General features: G+C 42.9%; 1 protein-coding gene across 3 annotated transcripts in view; it reads right to left on the minus strand.

Annotated features, from left to right (window-relative positions):
- pdxdc1 (pyridoxal-dependent decarboxylase domain containing 1) overlaps positions 1–15,937 on the minus strand; it is a 62,781-nt gene that overhangs the window by 30,384 nt on the left and 16,460 nt on the right. For 2 of the 3 annotated variants that reach the window (XM_078559136.1, XM_078559134.1), the window contains exons 2-8: positions 15,805–15,878; positions 14,939–15,007; positions 13,932–14,012; positions 4,623–4,769; positions 1,965–2,154; positions 813–881; positions 440–518 (exon numbers count right to left, since the gene is read on the minus strand). In XM_078559136.1, the coding sequence (XP_078415262.1) occupies positions 440–518; positions 813–881; positions 1,965–2,154; positions 4,623–4,769; positions 13,932–14,012; positions 14,939–15,007; positions 15,805–15,878 (709 nt within the window). Of the gene's footprint in view, positions 1–439; positions 519–812; positions 882–1,964; positions 2,155–4,622; positions 4,773–13,931; positions 14,013–14,938; positions 15,008–15,804; positions 15,879–15,937 lie in introns of all 3 variants that reach the window. The other variant, XM_078559135.1, reaches the window with a different exon arrangement.

Raw genomic sequence — 15,937 nt, forward strand, 5'->3', positions numbered from 1 at the left:
TTGCTGGATCGGGGCTAGGTTGGGGTGGGGGGCGGTGTTGGTGATTGAGGGTAGGAGCAGAGGCAAATAATGGATGGTCTGAATCTTAGTGACAAAGAAATGCAGGAACTCCCTGCACTTGATGGAGATGAAGGTTGAGGGCACAGGGAAAGAGATTTAAGGGAATGGTTGGTGGCAGAGAAAAGAAGCTGTGGGTTACAGGAATTTTCCAGCACCCCCGCAGTGGGGCCGGCGAGCCGTTGACATGCAGGACCGGAAGGTCCCGCTAGCGTGAAGGACTGGAAAACTCCGCCCCAGAACTGTGATCTGATTTTTTTTTAAAAATGCCAAATCCCACCGGTCTCCCTTAATTAACAAAAATTCACATGGATAAATAAAAATATGGGTAATTGAAGTGCCAATGCATAAAAGATCATTTTCTCTCTGCCTTATTACATACCTGCGTTTGCTACAAGTAACAGAGGAAGTTTTCCACATTCAATATCATCTTTAATAAGCCTTTCCAGTAGGGCTACATCCTGTCAAAGCAATAAATGACAAACCATTATAATCCAAACTGGAGTTTGCAAGCATTAATGCTAGTGAAAGGGCGTTTTGAAGAGCTTTGGTATTAGTAACTGATCTGTAGGCAGCAGGAGTTATACAAGCATTTATTCATATTATTATGGTGAGGTGGCACCACAAGTGGGTTTCCTGAAACTGAAAGGCAGGATTGAAAATACAACCCAGCAAAACAAGCTTTTGTTGTAAGGTCTAACTGTGTGAATTCTCACTCATCCTCCACCTGCCAATATTATGAATCAAGAACTTACCATTTGATGCTGAGATCCAAACATGGTGTTACAAGGCACACTGCACATACAGGAGATCGGAAGACCAAGCTACAATTGAGGAAAATTCACACAATTTAGTTTCAGTATAATGTATCTTCCTGAAACCAATACATTTTCCTTTTAAAAATAATATATTTGGTGTTGCAAAGACGTTACAAGTTTACTGTAATGTTGAAATACAGTTTCCAATGGTCTCCACTTCTAGCTACTCTGAAGCATATGTGCAAGATTAAAATTATACTGTCATGGCCATAATACTTAACTACATTAACAGGGATTTAATGTTATTGCAACACCTTGAACTAAATAAAATAAGCATAAAATTAAACATTGTTTCCTGTAATTTTTGCAAATAACTAATTTCAAACTTATGCAACACAGTATTTAATAGGGATGAGGTGTCATGTAACATTTAACCAAAAAAAAAGAAAATTTATTTAAATTTCTGCTAAATACAATTTTAATACACATCCCATCAAGCTATTCAAACGTAAAAAGGTGGCTCACCACCCACCACCTTCTCAGGACAATTATAGATGGTCAATAAATAAATCGGCAACTCTCGCATCCCAAGAATGAATTATCAAAAATTGTATCATGCAATGCAGGCCAAAATTTACAAAATAATGACCAAGATTCTGGATTCCAGATAAATGCATAATTTGGCTTCTTTAAAAGCACACACAAATTCCAGCAAGGTCCATAAAAGTTGTCAATGTGCCAATTCCTTTTATAGTTTAATGCTTGAATCTGGTATAATTTAGACACAAGGTTTTTAATGTCACTATTTCCTGAGACCTATATCCTTCATGTCCGCACTGTTGATACACCCCTATTGTTCTCCATTTCTAATATTTCACTTGCGCAGTCAATTCAATTGAGCAGAATGTTAGTGAATTTTCAGAAACAGAACTGAAGAGTAACAGAAATAAAAATATATATTCCAAATAATGGATGGTGAAGAATGAATTAAATGAATATATTCGATGGGTCCCTCATATGTGTAGTTATATGTCCATTCACATCAGATCCTTTGGTGGTTATATACTGACCCAAAACCAATAGTTTGCAATTAATCCCATTTGAGATGCAATTTGTATACAAAGTATTAGGAAAAGTAATGCATTTTACCTGGTTACAGATATACTGGCCCAGGCCTGTTCTACAGGCAGCACTAATATAGAGGACAGGGGATTTGTTATGCAGGACGTTAAAACCTTCTGTTGCATAGTCGTCATAGTTTGAATGAATGATGAGTTTGCACACTTTCAACAGACCTTCTCGATCATCTTCATGATAATAGGCAGAACCATTTTCATACCTGAAGAACAAAACTCAGGCTTCAACTCACGATCATGATGTTTAAATCCTAAAGCTCATGCATGTACTCAGTAATAAAAATGTTTTGAGCAGGACTATTCCTTTTACAGGAATCCACGGAAATGTACCCTCTTTGTGAAGTCACGTGGGAAGTCTGGAAATCAGAATGGCAGTAGTAACTGAAGGTACTGGCTTGGCTGAGAAAGCCCAAAGGAATTCCTGGCCCAAGGAGTCTATATCATTGAATTATAACATCTTGCAGCATAGGAAACAATTCTGCCTTTCATGCCTGCACTGGCTCTTTGAAAGAGTTCTCCAGTTCAATCCCACAACCCCAGCATTTTTCTGCTAACCCCACAAATCAGTCCTCTTCAGCAACATGTCCAATTGCCTTTTGAAAGTTCCTATGCAATCAGCTTCCATCACCCTTTCATGTAGTGTTTCAGATCTTAACAACCACTGATGTGAAAACATTCTCCTTTCTCCTCTAGTTATTTAGTCAATTATTTTAAATCAATGGCCTCTGCTTACCAACTGACATACCAAAATGCAGTTTGTTCATTCATCACCTATCAAAACCCCGCTAATGCCTCACCCCTTGCTATCTCTAATCTCCTCTAGTACCACAACCTTCCAAGATATCTGCGCTACTCTAATTCTGGCCTCTTGTGTATTCCCAGTGCCAGCGTTGGTGGCCGTGCCTTCAGTTGCCTAGGCCCCAAGATCAGGAATACCCTCCTTACATCTCTCTGCCTCCCTACCTCACTTTCCTCCTTTAAGACACTCCTTAAAATCTACCTCTTCAGCCAAGCTTTGGTCATCTGACCTAATATCTCCTTATGTGGCTCAATTTCATACTTTGTTTTATAATGCTCTGTGAAACACCTTGGGATGTTTCATCATGTTAAAGGTGCTCTATAAGTTGTTTTTGTATTAAGTCTCCCCTTAGCTTTGTCTGGTCTAAGGAGAACAATCTCAGCTTCTCCAATCTCTCCACACAACTGAAGTTCTCTGGCATCATCCAGGTCAACCTTCTCTGTACCCTCTCCAAGGTCTCAAGATCCTTCCTAAAGTATGGTGTTGAGAACAGAACATAATACTTCAGCTGAAGTCTAACCAGTGACTGTTAAAGGTTTGGCAAGACTTCCTTGCATTTGTATTCCATGCCCAAAATAAGTCTCCCATATGCTTTCTTAACCACTTTATCAACTTGTCTTGCCATCTTCAAAGGTTTGTGAATATTTTTTGCATCACCTCAAAATAGTAGCATTTAGATTATACTGCCTTTTCATGTTGTTTTTCCCAAAGTACATTACCTGAAACTTATCCGACTTAAACTCCAACTGCCTTTTGTCTGCCTATTTCACCAAGCAACTTATGTCCTCTTCATTTCTACTATTCTCCTCACCACTATGTTACCAAATTTTGTATTATCCACAGGCATTGAAATTGTACTCCTTAAAGCTAAGTCCTGGTAATTTATATGAAACAAAAAAAGAAATGATCCTAATACCAGCCCTTGGGGACCCCACTGCATATTTCTCTCCAGTCATAAAAATGTTAATTTGCCACTGCCTCCTATCCTTAACCAATTAAACACCCAAGTTACCAGCATTCCTTTATTCCCATGTGTTTTTATTTTTACAATTAGTCAAAAATGTGGTACTCCATTAAATGCTTCTCTACACTTCAAAGAATTGTCGGGTTAGTAAGACAGGATTTGCCTTTAACAAATCCAAGCTGGCTGACCCTTATTCACCCATGCTTCTCCAAGTGAGAATTAATTTTGCCCTTGACCGAAGTCTCTAGTAGTAAGATTGGACTGACTGGCCTGCAGTTGGCAGATTTATCCCTCTCCCCGTTTTTAGATAGGGGTGCAACATCTGAAATCCTCTAGCCCTCCGGCACCACTCCAATATCCAAGGAGGACTGAAAGATTGTCAGGGCTCCTGCTATCACTAGCCTAACTTCCCTCAGCAACCCAGGGTGCATCCCATTGGCACCAGATAATTTGCCAACTAAATGTTGTTTATTTATTTGGCACCTCCTTTCTTTCTATTTCCTTTCAATCCAATATCTCTACGCTCCCTTCCTCTACTGAGCATTAACTTCAACCTCTTTTGTGAAGACAGGTACAAAGTACTCATTCAGAACCTCAGTCATGTCCTCTGCCTCCACAAGAAATTTCCCTTTTTTTCCCTTAATCAGCTCTACCATTCCTTTTATTTTATGTACGGTGATAAAAGATTTTTGGGTTCCCTTTTAAATTATCCTCTGATCTCCCTCTCTCTTTACCCTTCTTACTTCCTTTTTCAATTTCTTACACAGCCAGCAAATTAAAGGACAGGCGCATCATACCATCCTGTGGGAGAATGCTGGAATGTAACATGCTGTACCATATTACTGTTCAGTTTTTGTAAATGGGATAGGATGTAGTTACATGTGCTTTGCACTGATAAGAACCATTACCTGAAAAGTCTGCACAACCAAAGTGTGGTATCCGACAAAATCCTAGTGGTCAGTTTTCGCAGTCTTTCTTTATCTAGCACAGAGATATACGCTGCCAAACTGTGACCCAATAAGGACATATGGCCCTGCTCTCCAATGTTCTGTAATCTGCTAATTACAGAAAGGTTATTAAAATCTGGCATTAGTTTTCATGAGAAAATTCCCTCACATTGAAATACACATCAAAACAAAACGCATTAGTAAGGAAAGAGCAAGTTTATCAAAGTACAACTGCAAACATCATTTTACCTGTGTATATCTATTTTGAGCTGTGTTGGGTCTCTTGCTGTTTGTTGTATATATTAATGATTTGGATTTAAATGTGGGAGGCATGATTGGGAAATTTGCAGGTGACACATAAATTGGCTGTGTATGTGATAGTGAACAGTATAGCTGTTGACTACAGGATAATAACAATGGTTTGGTTGAGTGGGTGTAAAAGATGCAAATGGAATTCAATTCAGAGAAGTGTGATTTAATGCATTTGGAGAAGGCAAACAAAGCTAAGGAAAACACAATAAATGGGAGGATATTGGGAGGGGTAGAGGAAATGAGAGACCTTGGAGTGAATGCCCACAGGTCCCCAGAGGATGGCAGGACAGGTGGTTAAGATGGCAAAAAAACATATGGAATGCTTTACTTTATTAGACGAGATATAGAATACAAAAGCAGTGAGGTAATTCTGGAACTGTATAAAACATTGGTTAGGCCACAGCTGGAATTTTGTGTACAGTTCTGGTCACTACATTACAAGAAGGACATAATTGCTCTGGGGAGACTACAGAGGAGATTTACAAGAATGTTGCCAGGGCTTGAAAATTGCAGCTATGAGGAAAGATTGGATAAGCTGGGGTTGTTCTCCTTGGAACAGAGGAGGCTGATGGGTGACTTAATTGAGTTGTACAAGATTATGAGGGGCCTAGATAGAGTAGACAGGAAAGACCTATTTCCCCTAGCTGAGAGGTCAATTACTAGGGGGCACAGATTTAAGGTAACTGGTAGAGGAATTAGAGGAGACGTGAGGAAAATCTTCACCCAGAGGCTGGTGGGTGTCTGGAATTCGCTGCCTGGTTTGGTGATGGAAGCAAAAACTCTCAACTCATTTAAAAAGGTACCTGGATCTGCACCTAAAGTGCTGTAACCTGCAAGGCTACAGATCAGGTGCTGGAAGGTGGGATTAGAATGAGTGGTTAGTTTTTTATTTTTTGGTCGGCACAAGCACGATGGGCTGAATGGCCTCTTTCTGTGCCGTAACATTTCTATGATTCCATGTACCATACAAAAATGACCAATTTTTCTCAGCATTGTTTTCTTGCTGTATTTAAGAATTATCTTGCAATATCTTCAAGCTTTGGACAAACTTTCTGTACAATTTGGTGATGCCATCATAGAAATTGGCATTGAAATCTGATTCAGCTCTGAGGGCGTGCCAAGAGTTAAGAAACTGTATGGAACATCACAACATTTCTTCATTGTACCAGTTCATCATTTTTTTAATTTAATTTTTGATGGTATGCTGTTGTCTTGAGAGGGCATGCATCCTCTTTTGTGTCCTGGCTGACTTTTCCCTAGGAAGTGCATCTCATGTATCTAAGAGAGTGGTGAAGGCAGTCTGCTCTCCATTGCCATCAACTATAAGTGGCAGGCGAAGAAAAGACCCACTGTGGCTACTTGACCCATTGATATTTCTTCAGCTGTACCAAGGAGGAGGGAGGAATACTTTGTTTCTACCAAAAAGCATGGGAGAAATTAGGAACAGAGTAGGCATCAACCTGCATCACGCCACACTGTCTCCCATTTTTTGACCAAAAAAACCAACCCATATTGTGAAGGGGTTGGTACCTTAATTTTCTAAACAGTGTTCTACCATGATATAATCTTACAAATTAATTTACTGTAAAAAGTTCTTACTGGTCAGATAAAACGCTTCTCCTAAGTCTACTGAGTCAATGTAATTTAAAAATATCTTTGTATTCCGATAAAATGGGTAAATGTGATTACAAAGCTAATTTTTGGCAGATAAATTTATTGCCAATTTATGAAACCAAAGAAGATGACTAATTCAATTAATTGTCTACATATTTGTACTAATGTTCTGACCCAGGAAACAACCAGCACTACATAATTGAATTAAGTGCCTTGCAAAAGATGTAAAATATCATTAATTTGCCAGAGGTTAATTTATCTTATTATTAATGAAAGCCTTGGAGACACAACACTTCAAGATATGTTTGTTATGAAGTTTATATTTCTTGCTCGGTTTATCCCAAATTGGACCGATACTGCATATGAATAGAAGTCTTGCTTTATGCCTCAAAAACTCAATAAGAATTATAGTGATAATTCGCAAAATATGAAAACAGCATGAGTATTTCTCAGTTTGTATTAAACCAATAAACTTAATTTACACTAAGTAATTTTATTCTACCTACATTTGTTGAAGATGTATAAAGAAAGAACGAGTAGTATCTATAAAGCACCTTATCTTGCAAAAATGTCCCAAAGCACTTTACATATAATGGATTACTTAGAAATGTAATGGTTGTTGTTGGTAAGCAAATAATTACACAGAAAAGATCTGCAAACAGCTTAGATAAATGAACGACTCATCTATCTGGTAATGTTGGTCAAGGACGGAATATAAGCCAGAATACTGAAATAATTCCTTAATAGTGCCATTGAATCTTTAATGCCTACATGAACCATCACAGAGCAGATTTAAAGTCTGATCAGCACCTCCGATAATGCTGCACTCAAGCACATTCTCAGTACTGCTCTAAATGGGCAGTCTAAATTGTGTACACGCATCCCGGAATGGGGCTTGAACGCACAAGATCTGACTCAGAGACGAGAGTGCAATCAGGTGATGTAAGATTTCTGTACAGTGTCCTTTTGGATTGTGATTTATAGTCTGCTGTACAATTAAAGATCTTGTCTTTTCAAAAGTTGGATTATGTCTAAACATAGCATGTTGTACAACACTAAGTGCTCATAGTTATGTATTTGCAATTGATGCCTAAGGTGGCAAGAGCAACTAACACTGAAGAATTTGTAGTTTAAAGATGAGTGTTGCACAACATGGGTGTACTTCCCACCCCACCCCCACCTCATGGTACCAAGGTAAATAAGCTGATGGGCAACACTGGGTAGCAAAGATCAAGGCTGATGGGAGAAAAGCTAATTACTGTTAATCAAATAGCCATGGAAAAGAGGGATCGGTCCAAATCAGGAAAGTAATAACTAAGTTGATCCCATGGTTTGTACCCATCACCCCAAATCTGCCCCGTCCTTCTCCTGAATGGTATGAATCATGTGGTATATTATGCTATGAAGTATATGAAGAAACCACCATTACAACAGCAACATCTTGCATTTACATGGCATCTTTAAGGTAGAAGATCAGCACCAAGATATGAGATGGGGTAACAAAACCCCCCCCAAACTCTTGAAATCGGAGGTGTTGGATCAATACGAGTCAGCAAGCACAGAGGTGAAGGGTGAGCAGGATTTGGCACAAGTTAAGATACAGATAGCAGCGTCTGAACAAGCTGAAATTCATGGAGGATGGCAAGGCCAACCAGGAGGCTGGAACAGCTGAATCTGAAAGTGACAAAGGTGTACGAGAGGGTTTCAGCACCAGACGAAGCAAGGGTGGAGATGTGCGACGTTATGGAGGTGAAAGTACGCTATAAAGAACATAGGATTAAAGTTCAACTCTGGGTGGAATTTTCTGTGCCCGCTGGCAGCGGGCGTGATAGGGGGCGTATGCGGACAATATGCCGTGATCGGTTTCATGACGGCGGGGCGACAGGTGGTGATCTTCTGCTCAGCCCACCAACAGTGGGCAGCGTTTCCCGCCGACGGTTGTCACAGAGCTCATTGTAATATATCAGCATACCATTAAAAGGCCATCCCGCCAGGCTTTTGGACCCCCGCTGGATTTTCCGTCCACGGCAGCGGGAAGGCACATTGACGTGTTTCACAACAGCACACAGGCGACGTGCACTTGGCGGCCTTGACTTTGGAGAACTGGGGGTGAGTGAACAACATCACTCTCCACAGCTCGCCAGGGTTGCCTGTCACCTCACAGCCTCTTGCAATCTCAGCAGCCCGGTTAGGAGCTGTCTCCCCCCATGTCGCAGGCCGACAGGGCAGCCAGGCAGTGCACTCATCTGTGGCCATCCGAGAGGTCACCTGCACTCTCCGGGAAGCATTAAAGGGTTGTCACACAGGGCCAGGAAAGGTGCTAAGTTCACCCATGCTAAATCACATCTCTCTCTCTTTCATGCCGCAGAAGAACCACATCAGGAGCATGGATCCTGATGACCTAGCTGTGTGCCTGATGGCCTACAGAGAGTGAAGAAGATGGAGGAAAGAGCGACTGAGGCGCCTGGCTGCGCAAAGGCAGGAGCAGAAACATCAGGAAGAAGGGCTGCTGGGGCTCCCGCACACGCTGCCCAGGAGCGACAGTGAGCCATAGCTGGTGACCTAATGACACCCAGGGTCTACAGGTGCCACCTGTCATTCCTACAGATGACCGAGAACCAGTGTCGCCGATATCTGTTCCTTTTATAGGGGCCTGGTGGCTCACATCTGCCACTTACTGCAGGACTTGGCACCAAGGGGACATGGGAGGCATCCAGTGCCAGTGGCTATGAAAGTGACTGTGGTGCTCAATTTCCATGCCCGTGGCTCCTTTCAGGGTACTTCAGGAGACCCCTGTGGGATATCACAGGCCACCACCCACAAATGCATCCATGAGGTCACAGATGCCATCTTCTCGAGGGCGCATAGCTTTGTGCATTTCGCCCAGGACCGGGACAGCCAGGATGCCAGGGCCATTGCATTCGTCCGGATCTCAGGGTTCCCACAGGTGCAGGGTGCGATTGGCTGCACCCATGTGGCACTCAGGTCTCTGTCGCTGCACACGATGGACCACATAAACCACAAGGTATTCCATTCACTGAATGTAGAGCTGGTATGCGACCACCAGAAACACATCCTGTAGGTGTGCACACAGTTTCCAGAGAGTGTGCAAGATGCCTACATCCTCAGTCGGTCACAGATCCCTGGAGACTTCCAGGGTCCACAGAAACTGCAGGGATGGCTCCTCAGGGGACAAGGGCTAACCGCAGAGGCCGGGGCTGATGACACTCATGCGGTGGCTTCTCACTGCAGCAGAGTGATGGTATAATAAGGCTCATGCTGCAGCTCGCAACTTGGTGGAGCAGACTATCGGGATGCTGAAGATGAGGTTCCGGTGCCTGGACCGGTCTGGTGGAGCCCTGCAATACAGTCCGCAGAGGGTGTCACACATCGTCGTTGTCTGCTGCGCCCTTTACAACCTGGCGCTCCAACAGGGAGATGAGTTAGCTGAGGAGGAGATGGAGGAGCTGCACGTCTCCTCCGATGAGGACGAGGAGGCAACAATGATGGGGTTGAGGCCCTCGCACTGGCTAGGTGAGGAAGGCGCACTCAGAAGGCCCTCATAGCTGCTAGATTTGTGGATGATGACGACATGCAGTGAGGTGACCCCACTGATCCTCACATCGCATCTGTGAATGTTTGACTCCAGTCTGGCTTATGGCAGTGCAAATGCCCTCTGTGAGAATGCTCCTGTCACGGAGACACAGCGGAGGCCCTAATAGTCACTGACTTGCAGGAGGATGATGGCGACATGCAATGAGGACACTCCATAAATCTTTGCATAGCCTCTGAAAATGTCTGACTCCTGTGTGGCCGAGGGCAGTTCGCTTGCGCTCCGTGATCCGAAGACGCAGCCAAGAAACTTTAGAAGCATCTGATGCTTTGTCCGCCTGCAGCACCCGAGCCCTTGAGGAGCTGGAGCACAGCATCAATGGTCACAGATGTTGAAGAGATGGGGGACAGCTCCTCCTTAAAGGTTCTGAGAGCACATCAAGAGAATGAGAGAACTCTGTGGCACCTGCCCACTACATTCTGGCAGCAATGACAAGCACCTACGAGGAGCAGGCATCAGTAATGTTTCTAGGGAGTGTGCATCCAGACCATCACTTCGGTCTGAAAGCTGCAGAGAGCACAGGAAGAGGCCCTGGACTGAAACACCTGCCTTTATCTTGTGCAGAAAGGTTTCACATCTGAGTGACAAGAACACTGCTCGTCAGAACAAGGAGCCAGAGACAGGGAGACATTCTTGAAAGTTTATTGATAAAAGTGAACAGTATGTACAAGTAATTAACACCTGTGGCAAGGCTGTGCAACAAAATTCTCCTTAAATTTTCTAACCCTGCCTCTACATCTTGGTGCTGCCCGGACATCCACAGCGGAGGTGGAGGCAGCCTGCTGACTGCGACGCCCTGTCTGTGATGACTTATGTGGGTGTCCTCTGGAAGGCCGAGACTTGGAGGGCCCCAGACTGCTTTTGGGGTCCTGCTGTGTGACAGTGGCGTCCTCCTCGGCCTGTGGAGCTGGAGCTGTTGAGGTCACAGGAAGAGGGGATTTGGATAGGCTGGTCACTCCTGGAGTCACCTGGTGGATGGGCCCAGAGCGTGCACCTGCTGACCCTCTCCTTATGGGTACCCACGGGCCCCTAGTTGACTCCGTGAGCGGAAGGGGTAGCTGCAGTGAGATTGAGCTGCCGCGCACGTCTCTTGCAAACACACTGTTGTAGGCCAACTATGGCGTCAGCAATGGAGTTGAGTCCATGCAGCAGTGCTGGAGTGACATCCTGGATCAAAGTCTCCATGGCGGCCGCCATCCTACCAGTGTTGACCTTGGTGTGTTGTTATGCCAGCGCTATTACCTTAGCCTGAAGACAGATGGACTCCTCCATTGTGCCTTGCAATCTGAGGAATGCAGCGGACATCCCTTCCTGAGCGTGCCTTTGCATCTCCAGCAACTGTCACATGACCGAGTCCAGAGACTTGTCATCAAATTTCTGGCATCCGGCAGTCGGAGGACTGCCGGAAACCTGGGAAGTCCCTGCCTCTGCCTGCTGTCGGTTAGATAGTGCGATATGCTCACCAGATTGTGATCCCGTGTATATTCTAAAGCTAGGTCCCACCGAGGTGTGTCCCTGCGCTAGTGGAGGGTGTGGGTGAGCGCTGTGATGGAATTTCGAGGAGGGTGCCTCCAGGTTCCCCTTCAGAGGTTTCTTCGGGGCTTGACTGGAGGCCCTGGGTTGTGGGCTCTGTCGGCTGTTTGGCAGATGTGTCTGCAAAAGGAAGAGATAAGTAATGCATGGCAGTGGCCTATGAAAGAGGACACATCACTCACGACATGGTTGTCTGATGAATGTTGCACAGCTGGATCCTCACTTAGTAGAGCAGTGCCAACCTCACCGTCAGTACAGGACCGGTCCGGATCCTCGCCAGCCAACTGGATGGCTCTATTTTCAAAGTCGGTGAGGACCTTGATTTCGGGCATTCTGCCTCCAGTCTGCGACCTCTCTCTCTTGTTGTGTGCCAGCTTGTCCTACATGGATAGAGATGGAGAAAGTGTAAGCAGCATGCCTGCCGGGCCAGATGATAAGTATGCCTGGCCTGTGCGAGTGGTGAGTGGTCCCATGTATGGTCTGAGGGCAGTGAAGGTGTGTGAGAGAGAGTGAATGGTGATGTCCCTTGAACTGGCAGTGAGTGAGGGCCCTGTGGACGTGTGCTGGGTTTGTGAATGTGAGTTGAGAGTGATGAAAAGAGTGTGATTTACCCTGGCGGGACAGTGGAGATCATTCATCCTCTTGCGGCACTGGGTGACTGTCCTCTTCAGAAGGGCACTGGCGCTGACCACCGCTCCCAAGCCTGATTGGTCGTGTTGCTGCCCATCCTGCGGCCAGGGCGAGGGTACAGGACATTCCGGCGGGCCTCCACAGCATCCAGCAGTCGCTTGAGGGACCCGTCATTAAACCGGGAGGCTGAGGTCTTTTTTCTTTTGCTGGCCATGTCTTCCGGACAGCAGTGGTGAGCTGCTAGCGATGAGCGGTGTGCTGGCGGCTGGCGTGATGCAATGGCGGGGTGATAGCAGGAGGGCAAACGAGAGCCCACCCACCAAGGAAACGGCGTGTTTCCTGGGAATGCATAAGTAATGTGGCGAGCTTGGGGCGCTACGGTGTGAAAACCCGCCATAGCCGTTGACGGGTGGAACGCCATTTTGCCTGTCTGCTACCGCGCTTAGTGTGAATTTGGGAAAATTCCGCTGTGTCAATTCGGCAGATCTTGTGAAGTTGGCTTCAAGCTACATAAATGGTTTTGCTTTCAGCCAATTCATTTTTTATGTGAGGGTCATCCAACATTTAATAACAACTGTGTGAACAAAAATCAAAATGCTACTCATTAACTGATGGTACGGCCATGACAAACTGCATGGGGCCCTACATTCTGAGTTCAAGCCAAATTTAAATCATTGTTCTGCCCCATTTCTCACCACACCAATTTCCCACCAAAAACATATTTGACTCAAAAAACATTTTCCTTCAGCTTAAATGCAGATAAGACTCATATTTCTTTTGAACCAGTCTGCAACACCACCCAGTGTTTAGGTAAGCATAGTAGTTTCTGGTTATTATTAAGGAAATGATTTGTTACTGCTCATGAGTTAACATTTTAATGTAAATTTGCAGTACTTTGCCATCAAACAGATTTACATAAAGTTGTGCAGTAATTCATCAGATTTGTTATAAGGTGCTACACTGCACCAAATCATGTACACTAAAATGGGGGAGACAGTGGCGTAGTGAGAATGTCACTGGCCTAGTAATTCAGAGACCCAGTTTAATGCTCTGGGGACATGGGTTCAATTCCAAATAAAACTGGAACTGAAAGTAGTCTTAGTAATGAAGTGACCATGAAACTTTAGTAATGGTGACCATGAAACTATCATCAATTGTCATAAAAACCCATCTGCTTCACGAAGCAAATTTGCCATCCTTACATGGTCTGGCCTACGTGTGACTCTTAATTGCCCTCTGAAATAGCCTGGTAAGCACTCAGCTCAAGGGCAATTAGGGAAAGGCAACAAATGCTGACCTTGCCAGCGATGTCCACATCCCACCAAAGGATTAAAAAAAAAATCAAATTTTCTTTCTTTACAATGCAGAAGGAGGCCATCCTTCTCCAGGCACTCTTTTACAAAACACAACTGGCTCATTATCCTTATGACTTCACCAAACTAACAGAAAAGTTCAAGTAAGTGCAAAACAAGTTTTACCTGCACCGCTGAAATACTTTTAAAAACGAAAATAAAAATATTACTTTAAGTTTGCCCCTCTAATAGCACCTCTAAAAATTAACTATTTACCGATGAGACTGTAATTCCTCCTCATCTTCTCCATGCATGAGGTTCTGTACAAGTTGAAGAATAGCTGTCATGTTCTGTCCACTGGAGAAAAAGTTGAGTTTAAACGTAAAATAAAATTACATTCAATTAAAATCAAGTTTCTCAACTGAAAATATTTACTACCTCATTGGAAATACTAATTTTAGGGTGCTGAGATTTGATTTTGCAGTACTTAGTCTTGGTTTCCACGATGAATAATGGAACATTGTTCAGCATGGCATATTTATTGAAGTTTTTAAAATATAGTACATAAAACGATTTGTAGTGGTACTTTTCAGGGAATCCACAAGACGGAGATTTCCTGCATAGCTGGTGATATTTTTAAAAACTCATCTATATTTTACTGTTTCAAAAAATAATGAGCCAGGGTGGATTCCCATTAGATGGCGCAGTGACGCGATAATGAAATACAATTTCTCAGCAAACTAGCCACATTAGTGTCTCCAATTGGAGGCCGAACATCCATATCATATTTTTCAGGCAAATTAATTTCAGTTAAAATACTTCCTATACAGGAGGATGCTTCCATTGCAAATTATACTTATTACTGTTATGAAGCATTATCTAGGAGCATTCCATTGACTGAAATATTGTTAAGAGAGCCCAGAGCCGTAATGTAGTGCTCAGTAGCGAAGCAATAGCACTCACTGTTCACTACCCTCCAAATAAAGCAGGCAAACTTTAATAAATTTTAAATAGCTCTGCAAATTTAACAATGGTAGGTATTCAGGTATATGCAATTCAAACTAAAAAGTTTCTTTATGGGATAACTGTAGTCACTTCGAAAGCACATCAAACGAACTCAAAATAAAATTAACAATCTAGAATTTGGAAGACTAATTACGGGCCCAATAACATTACCCCGGTATATAAAACTGGAAATAAAATAGGAAGACATTGCAAAGAAAGAAAAAACCTGCACAAGAAATAGTGATGATCTTCGCAATGTGATTTGCAGAGTTACTCACCTGCCCTGCAATGGGCCAGGAATATCTTTTCTGGTATATTTCTTCTTCTCTCTTTCTTCATCTGCTTCCCTGAGTTGATTAATAAAATTGAAGACATCACTAATTTGAGACATGCCCTGTGAGAAACAGCAATGGCTCTACCGATCATACATAGACAAAATGTTATTTGAATAAGGATACATTTAAGTAGCTAATTTTATTGAAAAGTTTTAAAAGATACCACTGACTAAACACTTTCAATTATAATGAACAGATGCCACCTGCATAATATTTCATCTGAGCCCTGTTAATGGAGTCATAACCACTGTAAAACAATTCCCAAATATTTGAAGATTACTCTAAAATGTCATTATTAAAATATTAAAGCATTTAACAACTTCCATAATAGTCAAAATAAAGATCATTCAATGCATTCTTTTTCCATAACTGATCAGCTCATAATTACGACAGCACTCAAAAATATATGTTTAGATTTTTTTTTAAAGGATAAAGCAAACAATAGAGAATGAATATACCATAACCAAGTAACTGACAATCAGGGGAAATTCCAGAAGGAGTTCTGAAGTTACTGAGATGATTGCCCAGAAACTGATGAATGGGACACGTGGATGATCAAAGTGTTGATAGTTATAAGAAACAACCAAATTTATCATGAGGGAAGGCATTTACAAAAATGTGTTAATTATGTAGTTGTCCAACTTTATAAGTTATTGAATAGACATGTTCCCAAATCACTGGCAGATAATTTCTACATGAATTTGTCTGTTCCTTTCTTGAATGCAAGGAAATTCACATCACCTCCTTCTGCCACTCTTTAAAAAAAAGTTTTTATGAAGTGATTTAATTGATACAGATTCCAAACTCACCTCTGAGAGTCTTCTAACATCTTCATAGCCTCATTGAGGTTCTTCCCCATCTCAGCTAAAGTGGGGTCTACCATCTGTCAAAAAAAATGTGGAAGAATACTTAAAAGTAAAGAAAGACTTGCATTTATATAGC

Source organism: Cetorhinus maximus, chromosome 15 (genome assembly GCF_964194155.1).
Source record: "Cetorhinus maximus chromosome 15, sCetMax3.hap1.1, whole genome shotgun sequence".
In the NCBI taxonomy this organism is placed as follows: Eukaryota; Metazoa; Chordata; class Chondrichthyes; order Lamniformes; family Cetorhinidae; genus Cetorhinus; species Cetorhinus maximus.